Source organism: Ixodes scapularis, unplaced genomic scaffold, assembly GCF_016920785.2.
Source record: "Ixodes scapularis isolate PalLabHiFi unplaced genomic scaffold, ASM1692078v2 PGA_scaffold9__187_contigs__length_104089568, whole genome shotgun sequence".
NCBI lineage: Eukaryota > Metazoa > Arthropoda > Arachnida > Ixodida > Ixodidae > Ixodes > Ixodes scapularis.
In genome coordinates this window covers 52,311,019-52,337,009 of record NW_024609884.1, presented here as the reverse complement: position 1 = coordinate 52,337,009, position 25,991 = coordinate 52,311,019, and the positions used below count along the sequence as shown (strand labels likewise).

Here is a 25,991-nt window from a genome sequence, read left to right as displayed (position 1 = left end):
AAGCATTTGTGGTTTTGGGTTACAATGAAAATGACATCATTCAATGAAATGCGTCCCAAATAATGAGCATAGACGCGCGACCTTTTGCAGATATCAACAGGAACGCACACCATGCGTGAAAAATAAATGACGTGCTTGCGGGCATGTAGCATTTCAACTTTGTGGATAAAAAGTTTACATTTTATATGGCACAGATTGTATGAGATTGCAGTTGGCAGAACTCATATCACAAAAGATACAGAGGAACGCATACAAAACGACGGCGTCAAACAACTGTGTCTAGAGCAGAGTTTACGCTCCACGTATAGTTCGCGTAACGTAGTTCTTTTTTGCACTCGTTACCAGAACGTTTAACCAACTCGTTCTACTTTTTCTGCCACTAAGAAAAGCTGTCACCATAGCGGCTACAACGTACCGCATGGTGACTTGAGCTTGACACTTGTCTTCACCCACTGGGTTTTTGGCAAGACACTCGTAGACGCCGCTGTCTTTGCTCTGTGGCCAAGGGATGGTGAGCGTACAGGTGTCTCCTTCCTTGCTCATGTTGTATTTTATACTGGGCTCGATCACCTTGCCGTTGTATTTCCAGGTGATTTCGGGTTCCGGGTTCCCTTCCACTTTAGCCACCAATGTTAGCGGTTCATTGGGAGATCCCTGGAGTCATAAAATAGAATACGACGCACAAACTTTTAATATATCGTTTTTTTTTCTTCAAAAACATCGAGGACGACCGTACAACCCAAAGTGAAAATCAATTTGGATGCTTATTTTGGGTTATTCCCGGATGACAAATGATTAATTGAGCTGCAATAATACTTAAAAAACAAGCGAGCTGGTGATGATTCATGGTAATAAAACCCGAGACTCAGGAACACACAAGTGTTGCGTTGTGTTGTGTTGTGTTCTTCCCCTTCTGTGTTCCCGAGTTTCGGGTTTTATTACCATTAATTGAGCTTAAAGATTTATATGTCGGGTAATCATTTTTAAAATGAAAACAGTATATTACCATTTTATGCTTAAGCCACAAAAATGTCAATCACGTGATATAATACTACGGTGGCAAATTCGGTATTACTATCCAAATTAGTGGTTGGCCAGCATCAGCTGTTTGTTTACCTCAGCTTATTAGACAAAACATAGAACGTTTATTTAAGAGGTGTTTTAACTTGAGATGAATTTACCAAAGTTCGCACTGATAAATACAACGGTGTAGTGAACAATACTAATAATAACTTACCCAATAGCGGTAGAGGTGGAGTCTCGATTAGTAGGGTCGCAGTTAAAGCTCTTCCAACGACACTTGAATCATTAAATACAATTTTTATACTTAGTAAAAAAAAAAAAAAACGCTTGCAAGGAGCGAAGACGTCCACATAAGCGTTTGTGTGTTTCGATGTTAAAAACAAAGATATATAACCACCTTTGAAAGTTCTGTAACGCACTTCGGTAGGATTGAAAAAGCGCATGTGTGAAAAAATTACAGTGTTGCGTCATAAAACCACGAAATGGGTACCTCAGTATCCGTTAGGCGCTTCGTAAACCGTGGTTTGCTCATGGCAGTGACGCCGACTGTCGATGTTGCCGATGCCTTCCCGGCAGGGTTTGATGCCCGACATTCGTATTGGCCTGCATCTTTCGGTCGGCTGTTCTTCACGTAAAGTTTTGCCTGCGAAGAAACAATGCGTCATACTCCGTGAAGCATCCTAAGCATGAGTGAGATTGCTTATACGGAACATGTTAAAGCGATACGCCATTTTGACTAGTCCATAAAATAAATATAGAAACAAATATCAAAGCTGATCTTGATTTCGTAATTGGGATACAATTATGTATTAGATGACATAACCCAACATCTTTATGAGCCACTGTAGATCATACAAGATGTATAAAAATATATTTCATAAGTATGATATTCTTTGAGGACTGACAATATAGTTCTTGGAATTCCATTTTTAAAAATGTGCGCTGTTATTATATGTCGACTGTTTTTAAATTTAAACTCCAGTAATTATCTTTATCTTGTGACGTAAACCAAGTTATACGAAATGTCAAGTAAAGCGATTTTCTGATTTTGCACTCTTTGAGGTTTGTACACATCAGTGAATTATTTGTTTATTAATGTATTTTAAAATTACTAAAGTAATGACGGCCGTCCATGGGGCATCAGCCGTAACGTGACTACGTAAAATATGCTTATCTACCTTCCGACCATCAAAGCTCTGTTGCACGTTGTCCGATGTTGAAACTGGCTTGCCATCTAGGAGCCACTGGACCTCAGGCAGGGGTTTTCCCGTCACCTTGGTTTCCAAAGTGAACGGCTCGCTTTCCATTACGTTAACATCCGCAATTGGAGAAACTGTCGGCTTTTCTTCTGGTTCTCCAGATGTGTCCGCTCCTGCAGAGAAAACGATAACGCCACTTTTTATATCCAGTCAAACATACTACGTCCTGATCTTCAAATGATAAGGGTATTTTTAAATTTGTCAATATAACGGGCGTATTTCATTTTGGATATTGTACTTCTGCGCTGCGGTAGACTTAAAATCTATTTTGAGGAGGTAGTAGGGGGGGACTATACCCATGGTGAAAACCAAAAAGAAGTGGGTGTGTAACGTCCCTAGTGCATCATGGCTCGTCTTTTCGCCTTATAACCGTTCAACTAGCTGGTTTTGTGCAAGGCAGAATATTCTCTTCGTTTTCTTCTTTCCCAAAATGCGAGTCGTTCAAAATTAAAAAAAAAAAGAACGCTAAAAGAGATTGACGTGGTTTCGCGTGCTTTCAGCTTAGAGGGGTGGACGTGGAGGAGCCAGGGGGGAAAACCTCTGGGGTAGGAGAAACGAATGAGGGAAAGAATTTGCATATGGAGGAAGTGAAAAGGGCGAAAAGCTCAAAGTGTACGTCGGCTTTGAAGCACTGTTTAAAGTCTATCTTACTTCTCTGTTGTTTTTTTTTTGCATGGTGCTGCATGGTGCGAGACAAAGTAAAAAGGTAACCGCAATATTTTATCTGCACAATAATAGGGACAGCATGAAAAGTAAATGACCACTTTTGAATGTAACAAGTTTCAGCAAGCCGCTGGGCAGGCGTGCGCAACTTACCTTTAGTTGAGGGCCAAGCAATATTTGGAACAAAGCAGTCTATCGCGGGAGTTAGACTTTTTTATAACTAATGTTCGGTTACATTTTGACTCTGCCATTAAGATAACAAAACAAAATGAAAGTGATAGCCAACAAATCCTAACGGGCGCCAAATCGGAGGCTTCCAGTGGCACTGTCAAAGTGAGTGAAGGCGGATATAGCCATCGAGCGTGACACAGCACGAACAAATTAATAGCTTATTTTTACCACCTTTCGCTTGGAATTAAATGGCACTCTACAAACCTAATACTCATTTGGGGCATCAGCTTCAGCTGTAGAAGAATGTCGAATATATTAGTACACTTGAAATAGTTCTAACATAACGAACTGATCAACATTGCGGGTCAAGAATTTCTACTTCATTACGGAGGTGGCCCTAATATTTCTCTGCGAACATACGAGGGCTGTTTTATTTTAACCTCCAGTGAGCTGGGTAAACAACATCGATAAAATGTCTTAGCAAACAAAAATTCAGATACACAATGGAGCTACTTTTCCACTCAACCACCGCGCACATGTAAGTACGTATCATTACGTGGCACGAGCTTTTGGATGCAGTCCTCAAAGAAGGTTGCCGCCTGGACTCTCAGCGATTCCATTACGTGCCAACAGGACTGACATTCGCCACAGGTGTGTAATGTGTATACAGAAAACTACACGAAATTTCGGGGAGGATGGACAGACGTCCATACACTCTAAGAAATGCCTGCGCGTCTACTTACCCGCAATCCATCTTGCTTGTCCGCTGTAATCCCATTGTGAAGGATACAAATTGCTTACGATTCAAAGAAAATTTTACCTCGACATCTTTTTATCCACTCAGGAGTTTATGTTAAATTTGCGTGACTGGATGTCTGTGAACTAATCAATTTTTGCATTATGATAATGTTGCATGAATTTTATTGATTTAACTTTGTTGTTTCCTGTATTTTTAGGTTTTACTCCATGCATATTTAGCGCACCACACTGTAAACGAGAGGTTGTTTGTGGGCACGAGAAAAATAAAACAATTTATTATTTATTAGTTTTTATTAAAACACTCGATGCGCCAATTTCTGCGATCTACGAAATCAGCTCAGCGAATGATGAGGCGGAACATCTGTTTAGACCTCAAAATGAAGTCTGCGCTGTGGCATTACGCAATGCAAAGCGTCATGCTTGTATTGCGTAGTGCCACAGTGCAGACTTAATTTTGAGGTCTAAACAGATGTTCCACCTCATCATTCGCTGAGCTGATTTCGTAGATCGCAGAGATTAGCTCTTTGAGTGTTTTGCGGGTAAGTAGACGTGCAGGGATTTCTAGAGTGTAATGAGTGTAATGTCAGGAAAAAACGTCTGCGGCGACTGACGGCCGTGTTAACGCATGATAGAATGACTAAGGATCCCGGCGGCAACCGATGTTCAAAAGCTTATGGCACGTCATGATGAGTGCTAAATCTTCGCTGTGACTACGTGGAGAGGAAGCTACTGTATGTATTTAAATTTGATGTATCTTAGAACAATTTTCATCGCTCTGGTTTATTTTATTTGTTTACCCAGCTCATCGGAGTTTAAAAAAACAACAAAAAAACACCCCTCCTCATATATGGTATTGATGTTGAAAGAGAATCGCAAATAACTACAAAAAAAAAAAAAACAATAGGTGCCAACATAATCCAGATATTTGTTTAAATTGTATAGACGCTTACCTGCTACAGTCAGCGGAGCTTTTGTCTCTTGTTCACCGAAAGGATTTTTAGCTTTGCAAGAATAAACACCTGCATCCTCAGGCTGGGTTTTCGGTATAATAAGGGCCACATCCCCAGAAGGTGTTTTTGACTCCTTTATCTTCTCCCCGTCAGGTATGAAAGGCTTTCCATCCTTCTTCCTGTAAGTGCAAAGCGCGTGACATTTAAATGTAGTTTGTGTAAGAGGTTTCAGATAAACAGCGAACAAATAAACTATGTCGACGTTTTATCTGAACACAAGCAATTAAAACATTGCTTCTGGAAAACACTTTAAAAGTATAAACATTATTTCACTTCTGCGATATAGATAGCCATAATAGGAACTTGCACAGCAGAGATTGTTAGCAACAGTTCTCTTGTGAAGCTATATAGACACTTTCCTATGTTCTGATTTTAATTTGAACAAATTTATTTATAAAACGATGTTTGGAAGTGTAGACTAGTGCGGCCCGTGCAGATTAGTTATACAGTCAGGGGGACATATTACACGAGTGTAATCATTACGATAAGTCAAAACGAAAGCGCGAATGAAAAGATTATCTGGGTTTTAGGAGCGCCAGCATTGCGCCTGGTGCACGAGTGAAAACTTTAGCGTACCCCTGTGATTACCACGGGCTTGAAATTTTTCTAAAATTGAATGCTTTAGTGGTTTTAGATAGCGCTGAGCGAGTTCCTAATTGGAACCATGTGCTTATTTTCACTAATTAAAAAGTTATTTAATAAATTTTACCTAATTACTTGACTTATTGTGATGATTAGCCCCCGTATTACATCCTCCTGACTGTATACAACTCACCTGCACAGATCGCATTAGTTTACTTTTAAGGTTTTTTTTTTCCTTTTTTTTAAAAATAAATCTGTTCGAAAAAACAAATCAATCACTTTATAGTAATCAAAATGTTTCGCGTCCGAAGTGGAAAAAAATAAGAGAAATTTACACCTTTTTTTTTGACCTGTGGTCGTGAACAGGTGATTTCGTTTCATGACACACTTTACCGGTCTAGTTGAAAGAAATCAACCTTTTACTCACCATTCTGTTTCCGGCGTAGGCTGACCACTAAGCTTCGCCTCTAACCTTGCTGGGTAGCCTTCCACTGCCTCTACGGGTTCCAACGGCGTGGTGAACCTAGGTGGCTCTGTACACAAATAGATTGTATGTACAAAGTTCTGAATAGTGGACTCCACATGAAGAAACTGTTTCCTTCCGCTTTCTAGATATAAAAAAAAGTTTTGAGGTATCTACAATGTGCTTAGTGGGTTTTTATGGAAACGCGAAGCTAATGCATGAAATGCATGTAGTCTTTAATGAATTCTATTGGCGCCTGGCAAATTTAGCTTCATCATTGCAGCTTTGCTTTCAACGTTAATGCATATTAAGAAGACGGACCTATTTTTAACATACTTTTAAACTGACTGGTTCTGTACTGGAAAAATTTTTATAATCATACATCTACAAGGTTTGCACAAATTTCAACTTACGGTTCACCGTGACTGGGGCAGACGTCCTACATTCTCCTTCGTCATTAGCTGCGACGAGGGCATATTTTCCAGCATCTTCTGGCTTAACTGGATCAATTGTGAGGGCCACATCTCCACCAGGGGATGTAGTGGAGCGAATACGGCTGTCGTCAGGAAGCTCTTGCCCATCTTTTATCCTACAATAAATGTTGGAATATTACGACGTTTACGGTTATATCCTCATAATAATTAAAGAATACTGCCATATGGCACATCTTATTCTAAAAGTCAATAGTTACAATACTTAAGAACATTTAAAACATACAATTGAATTACTTTCGTGCCCGCCTGCAGGCCAAACACATTTTACTATCACAGAGTCGGAGATTGAACCGTACTATGGTTAATTAAAAAGGGTTGCATATGTGGACATGCCAGATTCAAATGGCATTAACGCTGCCCCTGAAGCACCCAAGTGATGTCTATTGAGACACTTATAAAAAAAAAGTTAATTCTATTGTCCCTCAAGTTGCAGCCAGGTTCTGAGCATTTCTATTGTGTTGCAACGGGACTCAATTCCACAATAGATGGTCATAATAAGAGTACTTGCCATTTAACATCAGGCATGGGCTCTCCAGAGACCTTTGCCTCTAACTTTCCAGGTTCACCCTCAGTGAAAACAGTGGGTTTAAGTTCATCCACGACCTCAGGTTTATATTTTGGCATCTCTGAAAGAAGACAACAAATGACTTTAGCTTCTAGAGAGCTGGAGATTTCCATTATTACAGCCACCTTGAATTTGCAGCTGTATTGTAGTAGGAACCTTTTGTACATGTCCCAACTGAAAGGTCCGTGTCTTAAATTGAACTGTCTAAGCGCGATGATGAGTGATAAGTTTGACATACTGAATGGGGTATTCATTGGATGCCATATTGTTAGTCTTTGTTCGCAGCGCATACCCAGAACAAGCTCCCATTTAATGTATGCCAAGAACAAATATTTTGATTGAGAGGAAGGCACGATTATGAGCGTTCAACGCACATTGCACCTCATCATGACCGTTGTTCATGGTAGACTGTAAATAATATCTTGTTCTGAGCATGCCCTGAGAACAACGATCGACCAACAATATACTGCCCCGTTAATACTACATGTAGCAAAGGTTGTCTCTTGAATGTCGAACAAATTAATGTCAAGCTATCAAAGAAATGTAGGTCCCTTGGCTGATAAGTTTTCTGCTGACTATATTGCGTAAAATTAGGCAATTCGCTCTTGCGGTACTCCAGAAAAACACCCTCATTAACCTAATAATTTATGAATGTTGATTTTACACAACAATACACTTGATGTCTACGGGGGAGTAAGAAACTGACGAAACAAAACACACTACAAGTGCACTGGTTTTGTATTACTTTTTTCGTCATCCCGATTTATGCATTAAAAATAGCGATTGCATATTTGATTACGAATGACGCTTCTTTTAAATGTTTGATACGTATTCAAATAAACAATATATAACTAATTATTTACTTAAAATTGTGAGCAATAGCTACCATTGTACATAACTTCAATAAAACAATAGAATGGCATTCTTTATGCATGGCAAAAATCCAACGCTAGTAATTTTATTAAGCAGACGCACTCGGTGGTTGTAGTTCACAATAAAGCCCCGAAGCGAACAACTGCTTACCCTTGACATTAACTGTGCTCGAACTTCTCGCCTTCCCATCGGGATTTGTAGCGACGCACACATATTTGCCGGAGTCATCAGGGGTTGCGTGATCAATGGAAAGTATCACTGTGCCATCCGGTTCTTGGGAAAATGACAACCCGGACGAAGTCTTCAGAGGTTCACCATCCTTCAGCCTTAAATAAAATAAAACTCGACTTAAATTACTACTTAAAGAAAAGTAAACGTATGGCGAATTCGACCAACGAGACAAATAAAATGTAGGTATACGAAAACATAACAGTAACGCAAAGACAATTACGGAATTAGGCCAAACCTAGTCATCGCTATTTGCAGAAAAAGCCAAGCGAATGACGCGGCATCGATACGGTTGAGACAAAACAAAAATCGCGATGGGTTATTGGATTTTGAGTACGTGAATATACAGCATATTGCACCTCTGTAGGCCACATCTTTAGATGCGAACGCTCTCAGTGCACCGTAATTCAACGTGCCCTATAAATGGAAATGGTTGGATTACCCCCGTAATGCGGAGAATGCAAACATAGGAATTCAATTCATAAAACGGATATCTAAGTTTCGGGTCAATACGATACTTTGTTTGCGAACAGCATTCGTGTAATAAAAGTTTCTCTCACCATTCTACTGTGAAGGGACTGTCACTCTTGACCTTTCCAACAAGATGTAAAGGTTGCCCTTCGAGAAGTTCCGCATTTTTCAGCTCAATCACAAATTCAGGCTTTTCTCCGGGGACACGTGCTGTAGGTTTAGCTGAAATGAAGTCAAAACAAACAGAATGACTGACACACACAAAAAAGTTGTATCATGTATCACGCAGGCAAAATATGTATTTTTTTTATAATTTATAGGCAGCTAGTTGTTCGTTTTTGATTTGTTTGCATGGCATTAACTTTGTGGTATAGTAGCATTTCATTGTAAGTTGATGTAGAGTTTTTTTTTAGAATGATTGATTTATGGTCTAAAAATCTGGTTTTGTCTTTTACGTTGTAGACAGAAAACCCTGGTAGACAGTATTACCAGTCTCTAGTTTCTTCTTTCTTACTCAAGTGAGATCACAGGAATACACACTCATATTATTTTCTTAGTTTCTAAATATTAACGAAATGAATATCCAAATATATGATGTCTTATAAAACTAGAAACTTGAAGCATTCATACTTTTAATGTCAGCCTCCGAATCAGCCTCTCCAGCATCATTTGCAGCGACCACAGCATATCCACCGGCATCTTCGGGTTTAACATCATCGATTGTTAATGCCAGTGTACCGTCCGGATTTTCTTCTAGCTTCACCCGTTCACTGGGTCTAATGGGCCTGTCGTTTTTATACCTGAAAAGCAAAAAACCGTTAGGTCAAAGATGGGGACGGACACCGACCAAAAATACTAACACTAAAAATCAGGGCATGGTTCCTGCATATAAATATTAAGGAGATATAATATAATTAAAGAAGTTTTTAAAGACTAACCGCACACCTTGTTATCTAAGATAAAACCTAAAATTCGCTCGTTCAGAAGAAATTAATTTAGCTTACATACCCCTGGTAAAATCCCAACTTGAATATACATCATCGATATGGTTGTCATTTTAAAAGGTTCTCACCAAGGAGGTAGAGAACATCCAAAACAGGGCATTATTAATATATAAATGGCAGAAAAATAAAAGCCGTTGACAACTCCTGTAACGCCGATTTAGAGCGCAGCTCTTGAGGTGGAGGAGGGGAGGGTACTGAGGGGAGGGTATGCCCCTCGTCCTCATCGGCACCCTCTCCTCCTCCTTTCCCCCTTCATTCACGCGCGAAACGCGAGTCGTCACGTGACGCTTCGGCGCGGTGCCGAAACGTCACCTTGGCGAAGCGTAACCGCGGTGCATAACGGGAAACGTCCCCTAATGCAACGCGGTGACCTTTCGGCACCCTGCCGAAACGTCTGCGCGGTGCATTATGGGAAATGTCCCATAATTCACGATGATGAAAATAATCCCTGGAGAAGGGGAACAAGAGGGACAAAGGACAAACACAAATCTCCAAACACAGCTAGGTGACTGGTGGGCGACCGAAAAAATGCGCCTGGTCCGGGTATCGAACCCGGGACCTCTCCATTACAGGTATTGCGCTCTACCAATTGAGCTAACCAGGGGTTAGACATCAGTAGAGCAAACGGGTTTTATCAGCTGCCACCAGTCTAACACCAACAAGGGTGAAGCTTGCAATTTAAGGTTATAATTAGAATGCAATTAAATGCAAAAGTGCAAGCGAGCTGGACAAGAATGATGAAAATAATCCCTGGAGAAGGGGAACAAGAGGGACAAAGGACAAACACAAATCTCCAAACACAGCTAGGTGACTGGTGCGCGACCGAAAAAATCCGCCTGGTCCGGGTATCGAACCCGGGACCTCTCCATTACAGGTGGAGCGCTCTACCAATTGAGCTAACCAGGGGTTAGACATCAGTAGAGCAAACGGGTTTTATCAGCTGCCACCAGTCTAACACCAACAAGGGTGAAGCTTGCAATTTAAGGTTATAATTAGAATGCAATTAAATGCAAAGGTGCAAGCGAGCTGGACAAGAATGAAGAAAATAATCCCTGGAGAAGGGGAACAAGAGGGACAAAGGACAAACACAAATCTTTAAACACAGCTACTGATGTCTAACCCCTGGTTAGCTCAATTGGTAGAGCGCTCCACCTGTAATGGAGAGGTCCCGGGTTCGATACCCGGACCAGGCGGATTTTTTCGGTCGCGCACCAGTCACCTGGCTGTGTTTGGAGATTTGTGTTTGTCCTTTGTCCCTCCTGTTCCCCTTCTCCAGGGATTATTTTCATCATTCTTGTCCAGCTCGCTTGCACCTTTGCATTTAATTGCATTCTAATTATAACCTTAAATTGCAAGCTTCACCCTTGTTGGTGTTAGACTGGTGGCAGCTGATAAAACCCGTTTGCTCTACTGATGTCTAACCCCTGGTTAGCTCAATTGGTAGAGCGCTCCACCTGTAATGGAGAGGTCCCGGGTTCGATACCCGGACCAGGCGGATTTTTTCGGTCGCGCACCAGTCACCTAGCTGTGTTTGGAGATTTGTGTTTGTCCTTTGTCCCTCCTGTTCCCCTTCTCCAGGGATTATTTTCATCATTCTTGTCCAGCTCGCTTGCACCTTTGCATTTAATTGCATTCTAATTATAACCTTAAATTGCAAGCTTCACCCTTGTTGGTGTTAGACTGGTGGCAGCTGATAAAACCCGTTTGCTCTACTGATGTCTAACCCCTGGTTAGCTCAATTGGTAGAGCGCTCCACCTGTAATGGAGAGGTCCCGGGTTCGATACCCGGACCAGGCGGATTTTTTCGGTCGCGCACCAGTCACCTAGCTGTGTTTGGAGATTTGTGTTTGTCCTTTGTCCCTCTTGTTCCCCTTCTCCAGGGATTATTTTCATCATTCTTGTCCAGCTCGCTTGCACCTTTGCATTTAATTGCATTCTAACCATAATTCACCTTGGCGACGTTTCGGCATGGTAACATTTCGCCCCCGTGCCGAAACGTCCGCGCGGTGCATTACGGGAAACGTCCTATAATGCATCGCGGTGACGTTGCGGTAGGGTGATGTTTCGGCACCATGCCGGAACGTCGCCGCCGTGCATTATGGAACGTTTCTCATAATGCACCGCGCGGACGTTTCGGCACGGTGCCGAAACGTCACCTTGCCAAAATGTTGCCGCGGTTACGCCGACGGCGACGCCGACGCCGCTCAAGTCAGAAACGGGTGCCTAAGAGCTGCGCTCTAAAACGTACTTGAGGCGGTTGTTTCGAGTTCCATAACATATTTTTCGTAAAGTCAGTCGACGTTTCGGCCTGAGACAGACCTTTTTCAAGACTGGTTACATGAGACGAAATATTTACACACCTTGGCTACAACACGTGGCCCATGGCATCAAGAGATTATGCTACTTCAAAACACTTTATTCCTTCAAGAGCCCCACGATAGACGCGACAAAGTTTTCGCCACAAACGCCGATCATTTGGGGCCTAGCCCGAAGGGTAAGCCTCCAGCGTAAACCTGGCCGGGGAGAAAACGACACGTACAGCACTGGAAAATCTGACTTAACGAAAACGGAGAGGCAGCCACAAAACAGCAGGCACCAAATGCTCGGCGAAGGTCAAATTCAGTAAACGCAAAGCCGCTCACAAAAAAAAAAGAAAAAAAGAACAGTCTTGAAAAAGGTCTGTCTCAGGCCGAAACGTCGACTGACTTTACGAATATGTTATAAAACTCCAAACAACCGTTTCAAGTACGTCATAATGCCGTTTATACTTCTCGGCATCCTGCGCTACTTTCTCTCTCTCTCTCTCTCTCTCCATATATATATATATATATATATATATATATATATATATATATATATATATATATATATATATATAATCAGCCTCTGCTGCGCTGTCCTCGCGCAACGCAGCAGAGGCTAATTACACTATTTCTCCGTGGGGCGCGGTGTGCAACAAACCTCTGCTGCGCTGTCCTGGCGCGACGCAGTAGAGGCTGGTTGCACTATTTCTCCACGGGGCGCGGTGCCGTCCGGGCCGAAATGCGCTCCGATTGCAAACCGAAACTTAAAAACCCGTCGTCGTTGTGAGGTTTTTCATAAAGCCGTAAAATGCTGCACGTGCCCTCTATCGTTCTGCAATTTGTTGATTTAGTGTTTATGAATAATGTCGAGCAATTTTCTTATTGAAACCATGCCCTTAAACACAATATTAAAAAAAGTTAATTACGCAAACATAATTAACAATCTAATTATCCCGGTCTGTGATAATTTTCCTAAATAGGCCCCCTGCCGAGGACCAAAACGACACAAGCCTTTTTTTGTTGCGACGCGCAGTTTTCGCAATATCGAATTTGTCCTCCTTTCGTGAAACACCCTGTATATATATATATATATATGTATGTGTGTGTCTGTCTCGGGTAAAGTTGCCATTCATAATAAAAGTTAAAAATGTAAACCAAACCGAAAAATTATAAAGCGGGAGCAACACGTTGAAGAGTTTGATGGTTCGATAATAATGCATTTTGTGATATCAATATACTCTGTGTGATGAATGCAAATTTATATTTCTTATGGCAGAACGGCTAAACATAAACCGATAATTTTCTTAAGAACTACTGGGATCTTTAGGCATATCGAAAAATGGGCTATTTTCCATCTGCCCTGATCAGCTGGTGTCCTGTATAGTAAATTTTCCTCTCTAATACCCTTAAGAGAAGTTTAAATGGCAGGGCACCATTTTTATTTTTTTTTCTGAGTAAGTTGGTGCTTGTTTTTTTTTTTTTTAATACGCCAACTGGACCAGTAAAACACCTCCGAAGAAAAGTTTAAGATGCTAGGTTCAAGCGCCGATTTGTGCAGTCGGTTTTATGCTGAAAACTTCCTTTTCATATATGATAGTGACTGTCCAACAGTGAACCTCCAAAGGTTGTGAACACCATGCGGTGGCATCGTTTTTTATTATGATCATTTACATTGAACGACTCCTGTCGTTTTACTTGTAGACAGGAAATAAAACCATGAATGGATGCTTATATGTTATTTTAGGAGCCCATAGTTTTTCTCTTTCTTTAGTACTTTATCTTTCTTCAACGATACATCCGACAATATTGCAACATTCATATGGTGGAACTGCATCACCTGGACTAGCTGGAGCGTTGCGATTTGTGATGCCCTCTTCATATGGAATTGAAAACTTCCGAATTACTCGTATTTAAAATTTGAATGTGGCTAGGGAATGTTCAAGTTCCTCACCACTTGATACTTGTGGGCTTGCTTCCAGGAGCGAGCTTTGCTTCGAGTCTCGCTGGTTTGCCTTCGGCCAAGGTCATCGGTTCGAGCTCCTTCTCAAATGCAGGCTTCTTCAGTTTACCCTCTCCATCGGCAACCGCTTTATGTATATAAGTAGAAGAAAGTAAGAACAGGTTAAAAACAATATTTCGGAAAATATTTCAAACTTTTTTGCACGGGTAGTTTAGGTGCTTTATCATGCATGTACTCCAGGGTCCATTTTTAATGCATTTACAAACTGGAAGGAGCATTCCGCGATGGCAAATAAAGGAAAAACATTAAAAACGAGCGTGTGGGAAATTATGCTTAAACAACCGGAAAGGATAAACACGAAAACGTCAATTCTCGTCCCGTTTTCATGTTTATTCTCTCCGGTTGTTTAAATAAAAATAAAGGAAGCTTGCCGATAAGGTACTATCGCGTTTAATATGAGCTGAAACAGTACTTCATGCTCCTTCGGCATACCTACCAGTTTTGGAGTGGGTTTTGGTCCAAACTAGGAACAGAATGCCGAGTTAAATTCCCATACGTCGGACTTTTTTTTTTTGTTTGTTTGCATAAAATGAGAGTTAATAGAGCTTGTGAGGACTGAGGACCTGATACTCATAAAAAGGATTGATCGGGTGTTTCAGTTAATATTGATCGGATAGTACATTTCTTCAAGAATATGACCAGCATTAGAAATTCGTACTTTTAACAGGCGCCTCAGATTCAGCCTCTCCAGCGTCATTCGAAGCCACCACAGAGTAGCGACCAGCGTCTTCGGGCTTTACATCATCGATGCACAACGCCAATGTCCCATCGGGCTTCTCTTCTTGCCTCACCCGATCACTGGGCCTGATGGGTCGCCCATCCTTAAACCTGAAACAAAATCAAATGGAATGTAATAAATTCAACAGAGAAGACTATATGTGTCTCTTTAGGTCTTGCAACATTTCAATAAGAAAAGTGGGAGACATGTTACTTCTCATGATTTAAGAACACTAATCGCTTTCATAATGAAGTCGAAGACATCTAGGCTACAAGCAAACAACTAAAGCGTATTTTAGAATTCGGTACTTCAGCATTGCAACAAAGTAATCATAGCTACACTGCAATAAGAAAAAAATAAAGCAACTATAGCTCAGTGCACCACATATTAAGAAGCCACCATAGCTCAGTGGCTAGAGCACTGGTCTCGTAAACCAGGGGTCGTGAGTTCGATTCTCACTGGTGGCAGTTTGGTCTCTTTGTTTTGAGCCGTACTATCAAATTCTGAACTCTCCACTTTGAATTTTACAACGCGTTGCCCCCGAATGTAATATAAATTGCAGATAAATCAAGCTTGTAAATTGATGTTTTTCTGATGATGTGATGTGATTTTATGTTTCCTGGCGTTGCCGTTGTAGTTTTTTACAACGGCAACGCCAGGAAACATGCTGAAATAATCATTTCAGTGCAGTACAGCCGCTAGTCGGGGGTCACTTACGTACATCACGCTGTAGTGATAGACTAACGGACACAACTGAAATAGTAGTCACTGAGCTATGGAGCTACGGAAAGCAGCAGCTAAAACGGTTTTAAAAAAAAAAGAAAGAGGAAATTTCTTTTTTTAAATTATATTAGTAACGCTAATATCGCCGGCTTCTTGTGCTTAACGCTTCGTTTAAATCGTTTTCTGATAACTCTATTAGTACGAATTTTTTCGTCTGTTTAGTTAATTTTATGGAATGGGATGAATACTTACCACTTGACACTTGTGGGTTTGCTTCCTGGAGCGAGCTTTGCCTCGAGCTTAGCTGGCTTGCCTTCGGTCAGGGTCATCGGTTCCAGCTCTTTGTCAAATGCCGGCTTCTTCAATTTACTTGCTTCATCAGGCGTAGCTTTATGTATGCAAGTAAGAGAGAGGTCAAGTGAAGCACTATAACACGAAAAACCAACAACTCGAGTTCCGCACCCCAAATACCCTTTTTTTTTATGGTCGTAACAAACGCAGTATTTTATACACGCGAATGAATTAACAATATAATTTTGTTGGGTGAGACCATCTGAACATAAAAAGAAAGGATATATGAGATAGAGGAAAGGACAAGCTGCCGCTGGACTACCAGCTATTTTAATGATTGCAAGTTAAGTGGCACAGAGGCAACTAAGGTCATAGTGAAACTATTGTGATGAAGAAAGCATCTTCATCTTTAACTAGATTTTTTTTCTTCCTCTTTCTTTTCTGTTTGATCGATCTATGGCATCTACCATATTTGTTACGTCCTCCTCGTTGTAATTCTTGTCATCAAGAGGATTCAACTTATTCCCGTCGTAAGTTAACACTATAAAAACAACCATCAGCAACGCCGAACAAGCGACTTGCCGATAAACTATGTATCTTTAAAAATATGTTAATAACGTTTTTGTTTTTTACAACATACTTTTAACAGGCGCCTCAGACTCAGCTTCTCCGGCGTCATTTGAAGCCACCACAGAGTATCGACCAGCGTCTTCGGGCTTGACGTCGTCGATGCACAGCGCCAATGTCCCATCGGGCTTCTCTTCTTGCCTCACCCGATCACTGGGCCTGATGGGTCGCCCATCTTTGAGCCTGAAATAAACAATAAATGAAACTAATACAAATAATGACCATCTGAAAGAAACAAGTACTCCAACAGCTAACCTTATAATAATAATTAAAAAAAATCAACTCCAGCGAACATTAAAAACAAATCCACAAATTTAAAGCTTAATTTAATCCTATCTTTAAGAATATAGGGCGTGGCTTGATACGTGCACGCCTCCGGCTTTGTGATTAGTTCTTTGGCGCTCTCGTCGGCGAATGCCGCAACCTCATTGGCTGAGGACGATAATGAGATGCTCGGGACTCGCCACGCCCCAAGTGTCTTAAACTCTCGGTGGCTATACATCCAATCTAAAGTTTGGAGGATCAAAAGAACCGCAGTTTATTTAATTTCACCTTCGTTCTAAAATCCCCGGAGCGACTACTTTCACGCAAAGCGCTTGGGAGAGCCAATTGCTGCAATCTGTGGAGGGAGTTCGGCCAATGACGAGGCTGGATCGTTTCTTCCTAGTGCTTTGCGGGAAGGTAGACGCTCAGGACTTTAACAGCTTTGAATTAAAACGTGGAAGGTGATGATGATGATTATAACGATGGGGCATAGAAGCCAGAAAAAACGGGCCGCTTTTTGTGGATAATATTTCTCAAGGGAAAAGACATAACGTTATTCTTTTCGGCCTCGTGTGAATATTAAAGAACCACTGAAAAGAGGAAAAAAATGTTGTTTTTAAACAGTCTGGTTGGGACACGCGTGTCGAGAAATGAATATTACGCGAAAAAAAAATTTAGAGCAATAATGACGGCGCGAGATTTATTTGAAATTCTGCGCTCAAAGTCTATGACGTCACGGAATGGTCATACACTCTTTCCACCTCAACGAGATGGCCAAGCCGATCCACCTCTTCCCCATGCGCCTGAAATCGCGTCTTGCGCCGTCAATATTGCTCTATTATATATATATATATTTTTTTTTTCGCGCGTAAAATTTTTTTTTTTTTTTTGGCACGCGTGTTTTAGCCAAACTGTATAAGAAAACTGTTTATTTTTTCTTTTTCAGTGGCCCTTTTAAGGCTTTCGTTTTAATCAAACAATGATGCTTGGTTTTCTCACAAACGGACACGGTACGAATTGTTTCGTCTGCTTAGTTTGTTCTGTGGCAACGTTGTCAGATCTTACCACTGGACACTTGTGGGTTTGCTTCCTGGAGCGAGCTTCGCCTCGAGCTTAGCTGGTTTGCCTTCTGTCAAAGTCATCGGTTCGAGCTCCCTCTCGAATGCAGGCTTCTTTAATTTACCTGCTTCATCCGGCATAGCTTTGTACATGCAAAGAAAATAAATAAATGTGAAGTAAAGTACTACGACACGACAAAACACATTTGTCAAGTTTTGCAACTAAGATTTACTTTCTACTTTTAGGGGATAAAAATGGTGTATCAAGCAATTTAACGAATCAGCAAGGAAGAAACTGGTATAAACTGGTAAGACATCTTTCATTAGGAATATGACCAGAATCGTTTAAAAGAATACACACTTTTAACAGGCGCCTCAGACTCAGCTTCCCCAGCGTCATTCGAAGCCACCACAGAGTATTGACCAGCATCTTCGGGCTTGACGTCGTCGATGATCAGCGCCAATGACCCATCGGGCTTCTCTTCTTGCCTCACCCGATCACTGGGCCTGATGGGCAGCCCATCTTTGAGCCTAAAGTAAAAACAAAGAAATATCAATATAGACGAACTACAAAATAATAGTTACATTGCAGTAAACTTTGGAATACTTATATATATAAAAAAGGCATCTCTGTCGTGAAAATTAAAAATAAAACAAATTGTCTCGAAGTTCGAGGTATTTTGTTTTCTCTTTTTATTTTTTTTCTTATTCTCGTGGTAGTTGAGATAGGAAGATTATAAGAAGCGTACGACATGTATCGGCATGTCGAACACAATGCAAGCATGGCGCTTTGCCTTGCGTAATGCCACAGCGCAGACTTAATTTTGAGGTCCAAACAGATGTTCCGCCTCATCATTCCCTGACCTGATTTCGTAGATTGCAGAGATTGGCTCTTCGAGTGTTTTGCGGGTAAGGAGACACGCAGACATTTCTTAGAGTGTACCGATGAGCCGTGAAGGCTGACAAATAGAATAATGAAGCACTGTGAAGCCAAAACGGGACTCCTTTGAGCGATTAGGACGTGACGTTAAGAAATTTAATATTGTTCTGTTCTTTCTTGCGCGGTTATTATTTAGTCTAAGCCAAACCACAATGCATCATTTTTGAACTTCCAAAACGTTTATATCCTTCCCGCCTGTTTGGTTCATACTTTGGCAACTTGGTCACTTCTTACCACTTGACACTCGTCGGTTTGCCTGGAGCGAGCTTCGCTTCGAGCTTAGCCGGTTTGCCCTCCAACAAGGTTGCTGGTTCTAGTCCTTTCTCAAAAGCAGGCTTCTTCCGTTTGGTGTCTTCGTCAGGTTGCGCTGTATTTTTTAAACAAACAAAAACACAAATGTCATACTTGAATGCGCGATGCACACTACGGGACAGTCAGCGTAACTTGATTATACAGTTTGGACTGTTGCTTGGCACGACGCGAAAGAAAGTACGATGTAAAGGAGTTTATTAAATGTTGGGTATTCGACATGGTTGACGCATTCAGAGTTAAATCATCTGCAAATGGCTCACACCTCACCATGAACTAGATTTAGCGACATCTTATGAAAGGCTTCTTCCTTCGTGATTGGTTCTTGGGCGGTCTTATAGATAATGGCGCAATCTGATTGGCTGCGGATCAATAATGAGATGATCTCTCTCCGCCCTGCGTTGATGAGAGGTGTGAAGGATGCGTACTTTTAACGGGCGCCTCGGAATCCACCTCTCCAGCGTCGTTCGAAGCTACCACCGAATAGCGTCCAGCATCTTCGGGCTTCACATCATCGATTAAGAGAGCCAGCGTCCCGTCTGGTTTTTCTTCTTGCCTGACTCGATCGCTCGGCCTAATGGGTCGTCCGTCCTTGAGCCTAAAAAGAGTAAGATGTGAAACGCATAAGCAGGCCTGTCAATGAATTCAGAGAAGAGCCCCTGACATGATAATACAGGGCTATTTAAGCTTAACAAATTTATTTTTAAAACAAGCCGCGAAAGATACACTAACGCGGTTTGTACAGGTGAGTTATACGGTCAGAGGGACATGATGAGACGGAAAAACTGCGCGGGCTCGTTATCGCACCGGTAGCCTTGCTCCTGCTTCGAGAGGGGTAACTTGAGCACTACACCGGTGTTCCCACGTGCTCCAAGTCTTTCTAAGATGGTTTTCGATGATGCTCAGCAATTTTTTAATTAGAATCTTGTGTTTATTTTCAACATTTAAAACTTTAATTGACATATTTTAGCTAATCAGCCGACTGATCGTTACGATTTGCCCCCTACACTATGTCCCACTGGCCGTATAATTCATTTACACAAACCGAATCAGTGTAGCTTTCGCGGCTTTTTTTATAGAGTTGTGTTAAGCTTAAACAGAAACACCCTCTATAATACTGTGAAACCTGAAGATGGATAGAAACAAATTATTTTTTACTCGCTTATTGTCACGAAGAGTTTCAAAATTCTCGCCACCCAAAGATATTTAGAATAACGAACGTTATGTGCGAATAACGGCGCATAGGCCTATTGCGGGGAAGACGCCGCCTAACTGAGCTTTCGGTTGCACACCTCAAGATCTACAGGTGACTTTCTATTTTTCGCCGCGATTGACTGTCCGCGAGTTCTACGAGAAAGTGAGCTCACAGACCTTTTTGTAGAGTGAATGTACACTGTACCTTAAGCCCTCTTTTAGTGAGTTTATGGAATTAAGGTACCGTGAATGTAAAGTTGCTTTAGTTCAATATTGAATGCGCTCCTGCTCAGAAAGTTTCACATATTTTAATAAAAATAAGGAATTTTTTTGTCATAATTTCCTCCCGCATTTTATTTGCCATATAAAACAACAAATCCCAATCGAGACCGCTTTCGGGGACCCCTTCGCTCGACAGCACTGGCACAGTTCAACTATAAGGGCACCTCTATTGGGATCCGATGCCTTTGTAGCGAGAATATGGCTTACCACTTAACACTCGTAGGTTTACTCCCTGGAGCAAGCTTGGCCTCAAGTTTAGCAGGCTTGCCTTCTACCAGGGTAGTTGGTTCCAGTCCTTTCTCAAAAGCAGGCTTTTTTGCCTTACGGTCCTCATCAGGCTGGGCTTTAGGGCAGAGAAAGGAATAAGGGTTCAAATAACAGCACGTAAAAGAAACAGATTTGCGTAGATTTCGTTTACTTTTTTAATTGTGTGGAATCATAATAAAAATGTGTAGGTAGCTGCTCAATATCTCACATGTTAAAAACAAAAGTAAGTTAAAAGAAATGGAACGAAATGGAACTTGAAAACTAATCAAGACATCCTGTGCATGCACAACCAACATTGCTTCCTTGGGGATGCACTCCGTACAACGTTTATATTTAACAACAAAACGCAGAGCTCGGTGAAGCTGCTCCTTGCACAGTTTGATTACGCTTGTTGCGACTTAATTTGTCTCATTTGCTTTGCACGCGTGCAGCTGGGTGTACACTCTAATACACATTGGAATGTTTACGAGTGTCAAAAAATAAATTAAGTTGATTGGAGTAGCCATCCAGCTTTACGCAGCAATGTGCTAGCCCTGAGAGAGGTAATTAGACTTCTTTTTCTAATTTAGACTCGTATGCTTTTGTTAACTTCGTATGCGTATTTTATCCATCTCATTAAAATTTCAAAAAATCGCAGCCGAGAACTTAAAAAGAACACACAAAAAACAGCACGCATGTTATGGTCTCCAACTTTGATTCCAGCGATTATGAAAACCACGATATCACCAAGCATAGAATGGCGACTCCGGATACTGATGGTGGTTCAGCTTTACAAAGATATCTAAGGCTGCGTGCAGCAGTAGCTCTATCAATATCGGCGATCGGCATATAAGTGTTGTGACTTCATGACAGTCATCGTGCATGTCGATCGAGTTTTATTTTTTTAGAGCGCAGCTCTTAGGCGTCCGTTTCCGGGTTGAGTGGCGTCGCCGCCGCCGTTGGCGTTGGCGTCGGCGTAACCGTGCGCTTTGCATTATGGGGAATTTCCCCCTAAATTTAGAGAAGAAATTTTTGCTAAATTTAACCGGAAATTTAGCGAAGGTTTCCCTCTAAATGGGAGGGCAGCAGGCGAGGAGAAGGAGAGGGGAGGATGGAGAGGAGGGGCATACCCTCCCCTCCGTACTCTCCTCTCCTCCTCCTTAAGAGCTGCGCTCTACACTCTAAAAAACGCCCGTGCGTCTGTATTCCCACACAACACTCGGAGAGCCAATCACCTCAACTTACAGAGGCAGCTCAGGGAATGACGATGCCGAAACATATGTTTAGGCCAAAAAACGCAGTCTGGGTTGTGGCATTAAGCAATGCAAGAAGACGTTTTGCATTGCTTGATGTCTCAACTCAGATTGCGTCTTTTGGTCTAAGCGTATGTTTCGGCATCGTCATTCGCTGAGCTACCTTCGTAATTTGCGGTCATTGACTCTCCGAGTGTTGTACGGGAAAGTAGACGCAAGGGATTTTTTTTAGAGTGTAAAGAAACTGTTTGCGCTGGGGTACTGAACATGACGCTTCGCCGTGCTCAGTGCCACCGCGCAGACTGTCTTTTTCTCTTTTTATAGGAAGGAAGGGTGTCTAAGCATATTATAAGCTCCAATTTTTGCCGAGATCCCTTTGTAGATTACAGCAATTTTCTCTCCCACGTACTTTGCGGGAGAGCAGATGCTCCAGATTTCTTAGAGTGCATATCCTGCAACCTTATTGGCTCCCTCGGTTCGGAGGATTGCGGGCAAACGAAAGGTATGTCGAAATGCAGTACTTATCAGATGCCGTACCAGGGGCGGCACTAACTATTGAGGCATGATGCTCGAGTGTTTTCTAATATATTTTTAGAATCGTCCCTTCGCTGCGAGGTAAAGGAAACAGACAACCCATTTTCTCATATCCGCTCTTTTGCGTTTCGCCGAGCACATCGGGTAAAATCTAAAACATTTCAGCGAATTTCGTTAATTGATCTTTTGTCTATAGTGTGAGTACATATGAACTCGTGTAAGCATCATTACTTTTCACATCTCCTTCTGAAGCAGATTTTCCGTCATCATTTGAGGCAACCACAGCATAGTGACCAGCATCTTCGGGCGTGACATTGTCAATCTTGAGCGCCAGTGTGCCATCGGGCTTTTGCTGCATGGTAAGGTGATCACTTGGCTTGAGGGGTTTCCCATCCTTTAGCCTGCAGGAAATTTTATATTTAATCGATTAGGCCATAATTGTTCCAACATGCATAGTAAAAGGTGACAGTACAAATCGTGCACACCACCACTCTGTAATGTACAATATTATCGGTGATTTTAACTGCGAAAGTTGTATTGGGGATGGAGATGGCATCAGTGTTGACGTCCCATGTGCGAACCTTTTGTTAAATTAGAAATGCCACCGGAATCGACTTTCTTAAATTCATCAAATACACTGTGCTCTGTTCTCTATCTGTCTTCGGCGGGGACAACGCTGCCATGCCACCCCGCACATTCACCCTTTCTCTCTTTTTTTATTCCGATAGAAAACGTTTGTGTTCATGTTTAACATAATTCTACATGGGAAAAGGGGAGTCTGCCTAAGCTGCAGTCGTGGGTACATAATCAACATGTTTTTTGTGTCTGTGTTCTCCGGTTTAGGTTAATTTTCAAGACATGAGGCAAAAGCGGTATTGTAGAAACTTGAAAGATATTTGCTCTTCTGAATAATACTCTTCTCAACAATAACAAAAAGAAACACACAAGACAGTACAGTCCTTTAAACGCTGTTTACTTTCCATTATGTTCAGCGTATACCAAATAACCCAATTCTCAAGTTCGTTGACGTAACAAAATTTCCGATTGAACGAAGGCTCCGACCCTTGCTTTTTAAATTATTTTTTAAGCTCTTGGTTAAAGATCGAAACCATAAACACCAAATTTTATGTAGCACATAACGTGGCTTCAAAACGCAATAGTGTTACTGACTTGCCTGGCGATCGACAAGGCATGCATTTAATAGACACTAACCGTTTTATGGAGTCACTGTGTGCTTAATTATAACGTTTGAACATTGTTAGTTATTTTCTCTGCCACTTCAGCTCGCCTTAATTCCGAATGTCTTATGATATAGTTTATCAAACGGGATCTACGGTGCTTTCAATTCTGATTTAGTTTTTGCTTTGCTCTATGTTTTTTTTCTTCAATAATTTGTTTCATCTACGACTAAAGAAATATACTGTATGTAGACGGAGAAAGATTGGGCGATAGAATGAGATAAAATACACGAATAAATTAACGCTCAGCACCACTTTTATTAAAATGTTTTGATCATGCTCTTTGAGCAACCTCGATTATTACCTTCCTTTATGCGTGCATTAATTTAGCAACGTACTCAGGATAGTCAGCATAATTCGTATGAGAAGATTTCGCGAGAGTTTGTAAACTCTATAGTTTAAACCTTGTGTTGACAATGTGGAGAGTTCGAAGTTTTTTTTCTGCTTAAAGATATGAAGGAAAGAAATACCCCTCTACTACATTTCAATTTAAATATTTAAAATAAAATATCAGTACCATTCAACCTTCGTCGGCGTTCCTCCGGGAGCTATTTTAGCCTCCAATTGCGCCGGTTTACCTTCAGTCAGAGTACATGGCTGAAGACCTTTTTCGAAGCATGGCTTCTTGTCAACAAGGGCTGACTTTGGTTGAGCTGAATGGGGAAAACGAAATCGCAACTGGTCAGTCCCACTGTCTGTTGTCTACACGGAACGCATATTTGTCGGACTACTCGAGAAACTGTAGGCAAGTGCACCTGAAGCAGCCCTTACTTTTGATGTCAGCTTCGGACGATGTCTCTCCCTTGTCGTTGACAGCCTTCACGGCATAGTGCCCGGCATCATCGGGGCCAACTTTGTCCAACTCCAGGGCTACAGTTCCATCGGGTTCTTCGACCAACTTGACGTGATCCGTGGGACGCACGGGTGATCCATCTTTGGTCCTGTTTGTGGTGAACGGGACAGAAACGCACACAGTGAATTGGTATAACGCTATTTTGACTCTGCTCGTCTTATTATTTGGTCTATCGTGAAAAATACGTAGGAAAATTTAAATGTGTGACCGCTTTTCACTCGTAGTTTAAGCAATTACGTTAACATACGAAACGTTTAAGGTCAATGAAAATATAAGGCAAATAAACGTTTACATTCTTTATCTGAATCCTAAAAATATTCTGTTCGACATTTGTTTTATCAAGGCATATATAGCTTATTACATTTTAAAACGGCGGAGAGGAAAAGGGACGAGGACATCCCGAGTCATATCGAGTCATCTAAGTACGCTTCGACTTGAGCAATCCGTTATAAGGCAACTGCCAGATATTGTTTAGTTTCGTAAAGGGTCTGGATAGTGGGAAACACTATCTTTCCAGCCGGAGAGAAAGCAGTTCAAGTATTTCACTCGTACCACAAAAAAGTAAATAATGCGGAATTACTATAATAATTTTATGTAGGAACGCGCATTACAAAATAAATGCAGTGTCTAAAGTGCGTGGATTTTGAGGCTCTTCAAAACTACGCGATTCAAGCAGTAACGTTAAAGCGACGAGGAGGATAGCGACGGAAAAATATTACCATTCCACAGGAGAAGTAGCAGGCGGTGACACTTTTGCTTCTAAGCGTCCAGGAGCCCCCTCTGTTAGGGTTGTCGGCTTCAAACCCTGCTCAAACACCGGTTCGCCTTGGACCGCCTTCTTTGGCTGAGCTGTAAGATTGAACATATAAATGCTTCAAACTATAAAAGACGTCCAGTAATACTCGATACAAGTTAAGCAGGGGCAAAGAGAGACATGTTCGCATTAAAGGAAGTTTTCAAGATGAATCTTCGTTGGAATGTTACTCGACACTCTAAGAGATGCCTGCGCGTCTACTTTCCCGCAAAACATTCAAAGAGCCAATCTCTACGATCTACGAAATCAGCTCAGTGAATGATGAGGCGAAACATCCGTTTAGAGCTAAAAATGAAGTCTGCGTTGTGGCATTACGCAATGCAAAGTGTCATGCTTGAATTGCGCAATGCCCCAGCACAGACTTCATTTTTAGGTCGAAACGGATGTTCCGCCTCATCATTCGCTGAGCTAATTTCGTAGATCGCAGAGATTGGCTCTTGGAGTGCTTTGCGGGTAAGTAGACGCGCAGGCATTTCTTAGAGTGTAGTCATGAACGTCAATAGATAAGATAACGCACTCGTACCCCTCGGAGTTTGTTCGGTATTTTGGCGAGTGAGTAAGAGGGATCGTCCCCAATCCACGCCTGGTTGTGGTAAGAGTAAAAAAAAAATAATAATATGCTTCCAAAATTAGTTTTAAGAAACGCAGGGAGTGGCGTCTTCTCTTCACGCTTTGCGCTTCGTGATGGTTCAAGGCCGTTCTTCTCGGCCAATGTCGCAATATCAATGGCTGCTAAGCGATAATGAGGTGCTCGACGCT

The 25,991-nt window shown here is 41.6% G+C and overlaps 1 protein-coding gene and 1 non-coding gene across 3 annotated transcripts in view; one reads left to right on the top strand and one right to left on the bottom strand.

The window, feature by feature from the left end:
* Positions 1 to 25,991, bottom strand: part of LOC8043039 (obscurin) — a 228,802-nt gene that overhangs the window by 45,988 nt on the left and 156,823 nt on the right. For both annotated transcript variants that reach the window (XM_040216617.2, XM_040216616.3), the window contains 23 exons: positions 25,138 to 25,267; positions 24,337 to 24,506; positions 24,083 to 24,218; positions 22,559 to 22,728; positions 20,502 to 20,637; positions 19,247 to 19,416; positions 18,744 to 18,876; positions 17,931 to 18,100; positions 17,577 to 17,712; positions 16,261 to 16,430; positions 15,582 to 15,717; positions 14,547 to 14,716; positions 13,820 to 13,955; positions 9,192 to 9,361; positions 8,651 to 8,783; positions 8,013 to 8,188; positions 6,933 to 7,050; positions 6,344 to 6,519; positions 5,895 to 6,000; positions 4,826 to 5,004; positions 2,202 to 2,395; positions 1,514 to 1,666; positions 416 to 654 (listed from right to left, as the gene is read on the bottom strand). In XM_040216617.2, the coding sequence (XP_040072551.1) occupies positions 416 to 654; positions 1,514 to 1,666; positions 2,202 to 2,395; positions 4,826 to 5,004; positions 5,895 to 6,000; positions 6,344 to 6,519; positions 6,933 to 7,050; positions 8,013 to 8,188; positions 8,651 to 8,783; positions 9,192 to 9,361; positions 13,820 to 13,955; positions 14,547 to 14,716; positions 15,582 to 15,717; positions 16,261 to 16,430; positions 17,577 to 17,712; positions 17,931 to 18,100; positions 18,744 to 18,876; positions 19,247 to 19,416; positions 20,502 to 20,637; positions 22,559 to 22,728; positions 24,083 to 24,218; positions 24,337 to 24,506; positions 25,138 to 25,267 (3,607 nt within the window). The remainder of the gene's footprint in view (positions 1 to 415; positions 655 to 1,513; positions 1,667 to 2,201; positions 2,396 to 4,825; positions 5,005 to 5,894; positions 6,001 to 6,343; positions 6,520 to 6,932; positions 7,051 to 8,012; positions 8,189 to 8,650; positions 8,784 to 9,191; positions 9,362 to 13,819; positions 13,956 to 14,546; positions 14,717 to 15,581; positions 15,718 to 16,260; positions 16,431 to 17,576; positions 17,713 to 17,930; positions 18,101 to 18,743; positions 18,877 to 19,246; positions 19,417 to 20,501; positions 20,638 to 22,558; positions 22,729 to 24,082; positions 24,219 to 24,336; positions 24,507 to 25,137; positions 25,268 to 25,991) is intronic.
* Positions 15,001 to 15,073, top strand: Trnat-cgu. Its single transcript has one exon. It is a non-coding gene; the product is annotated as a tRNA-Thr (tRNA).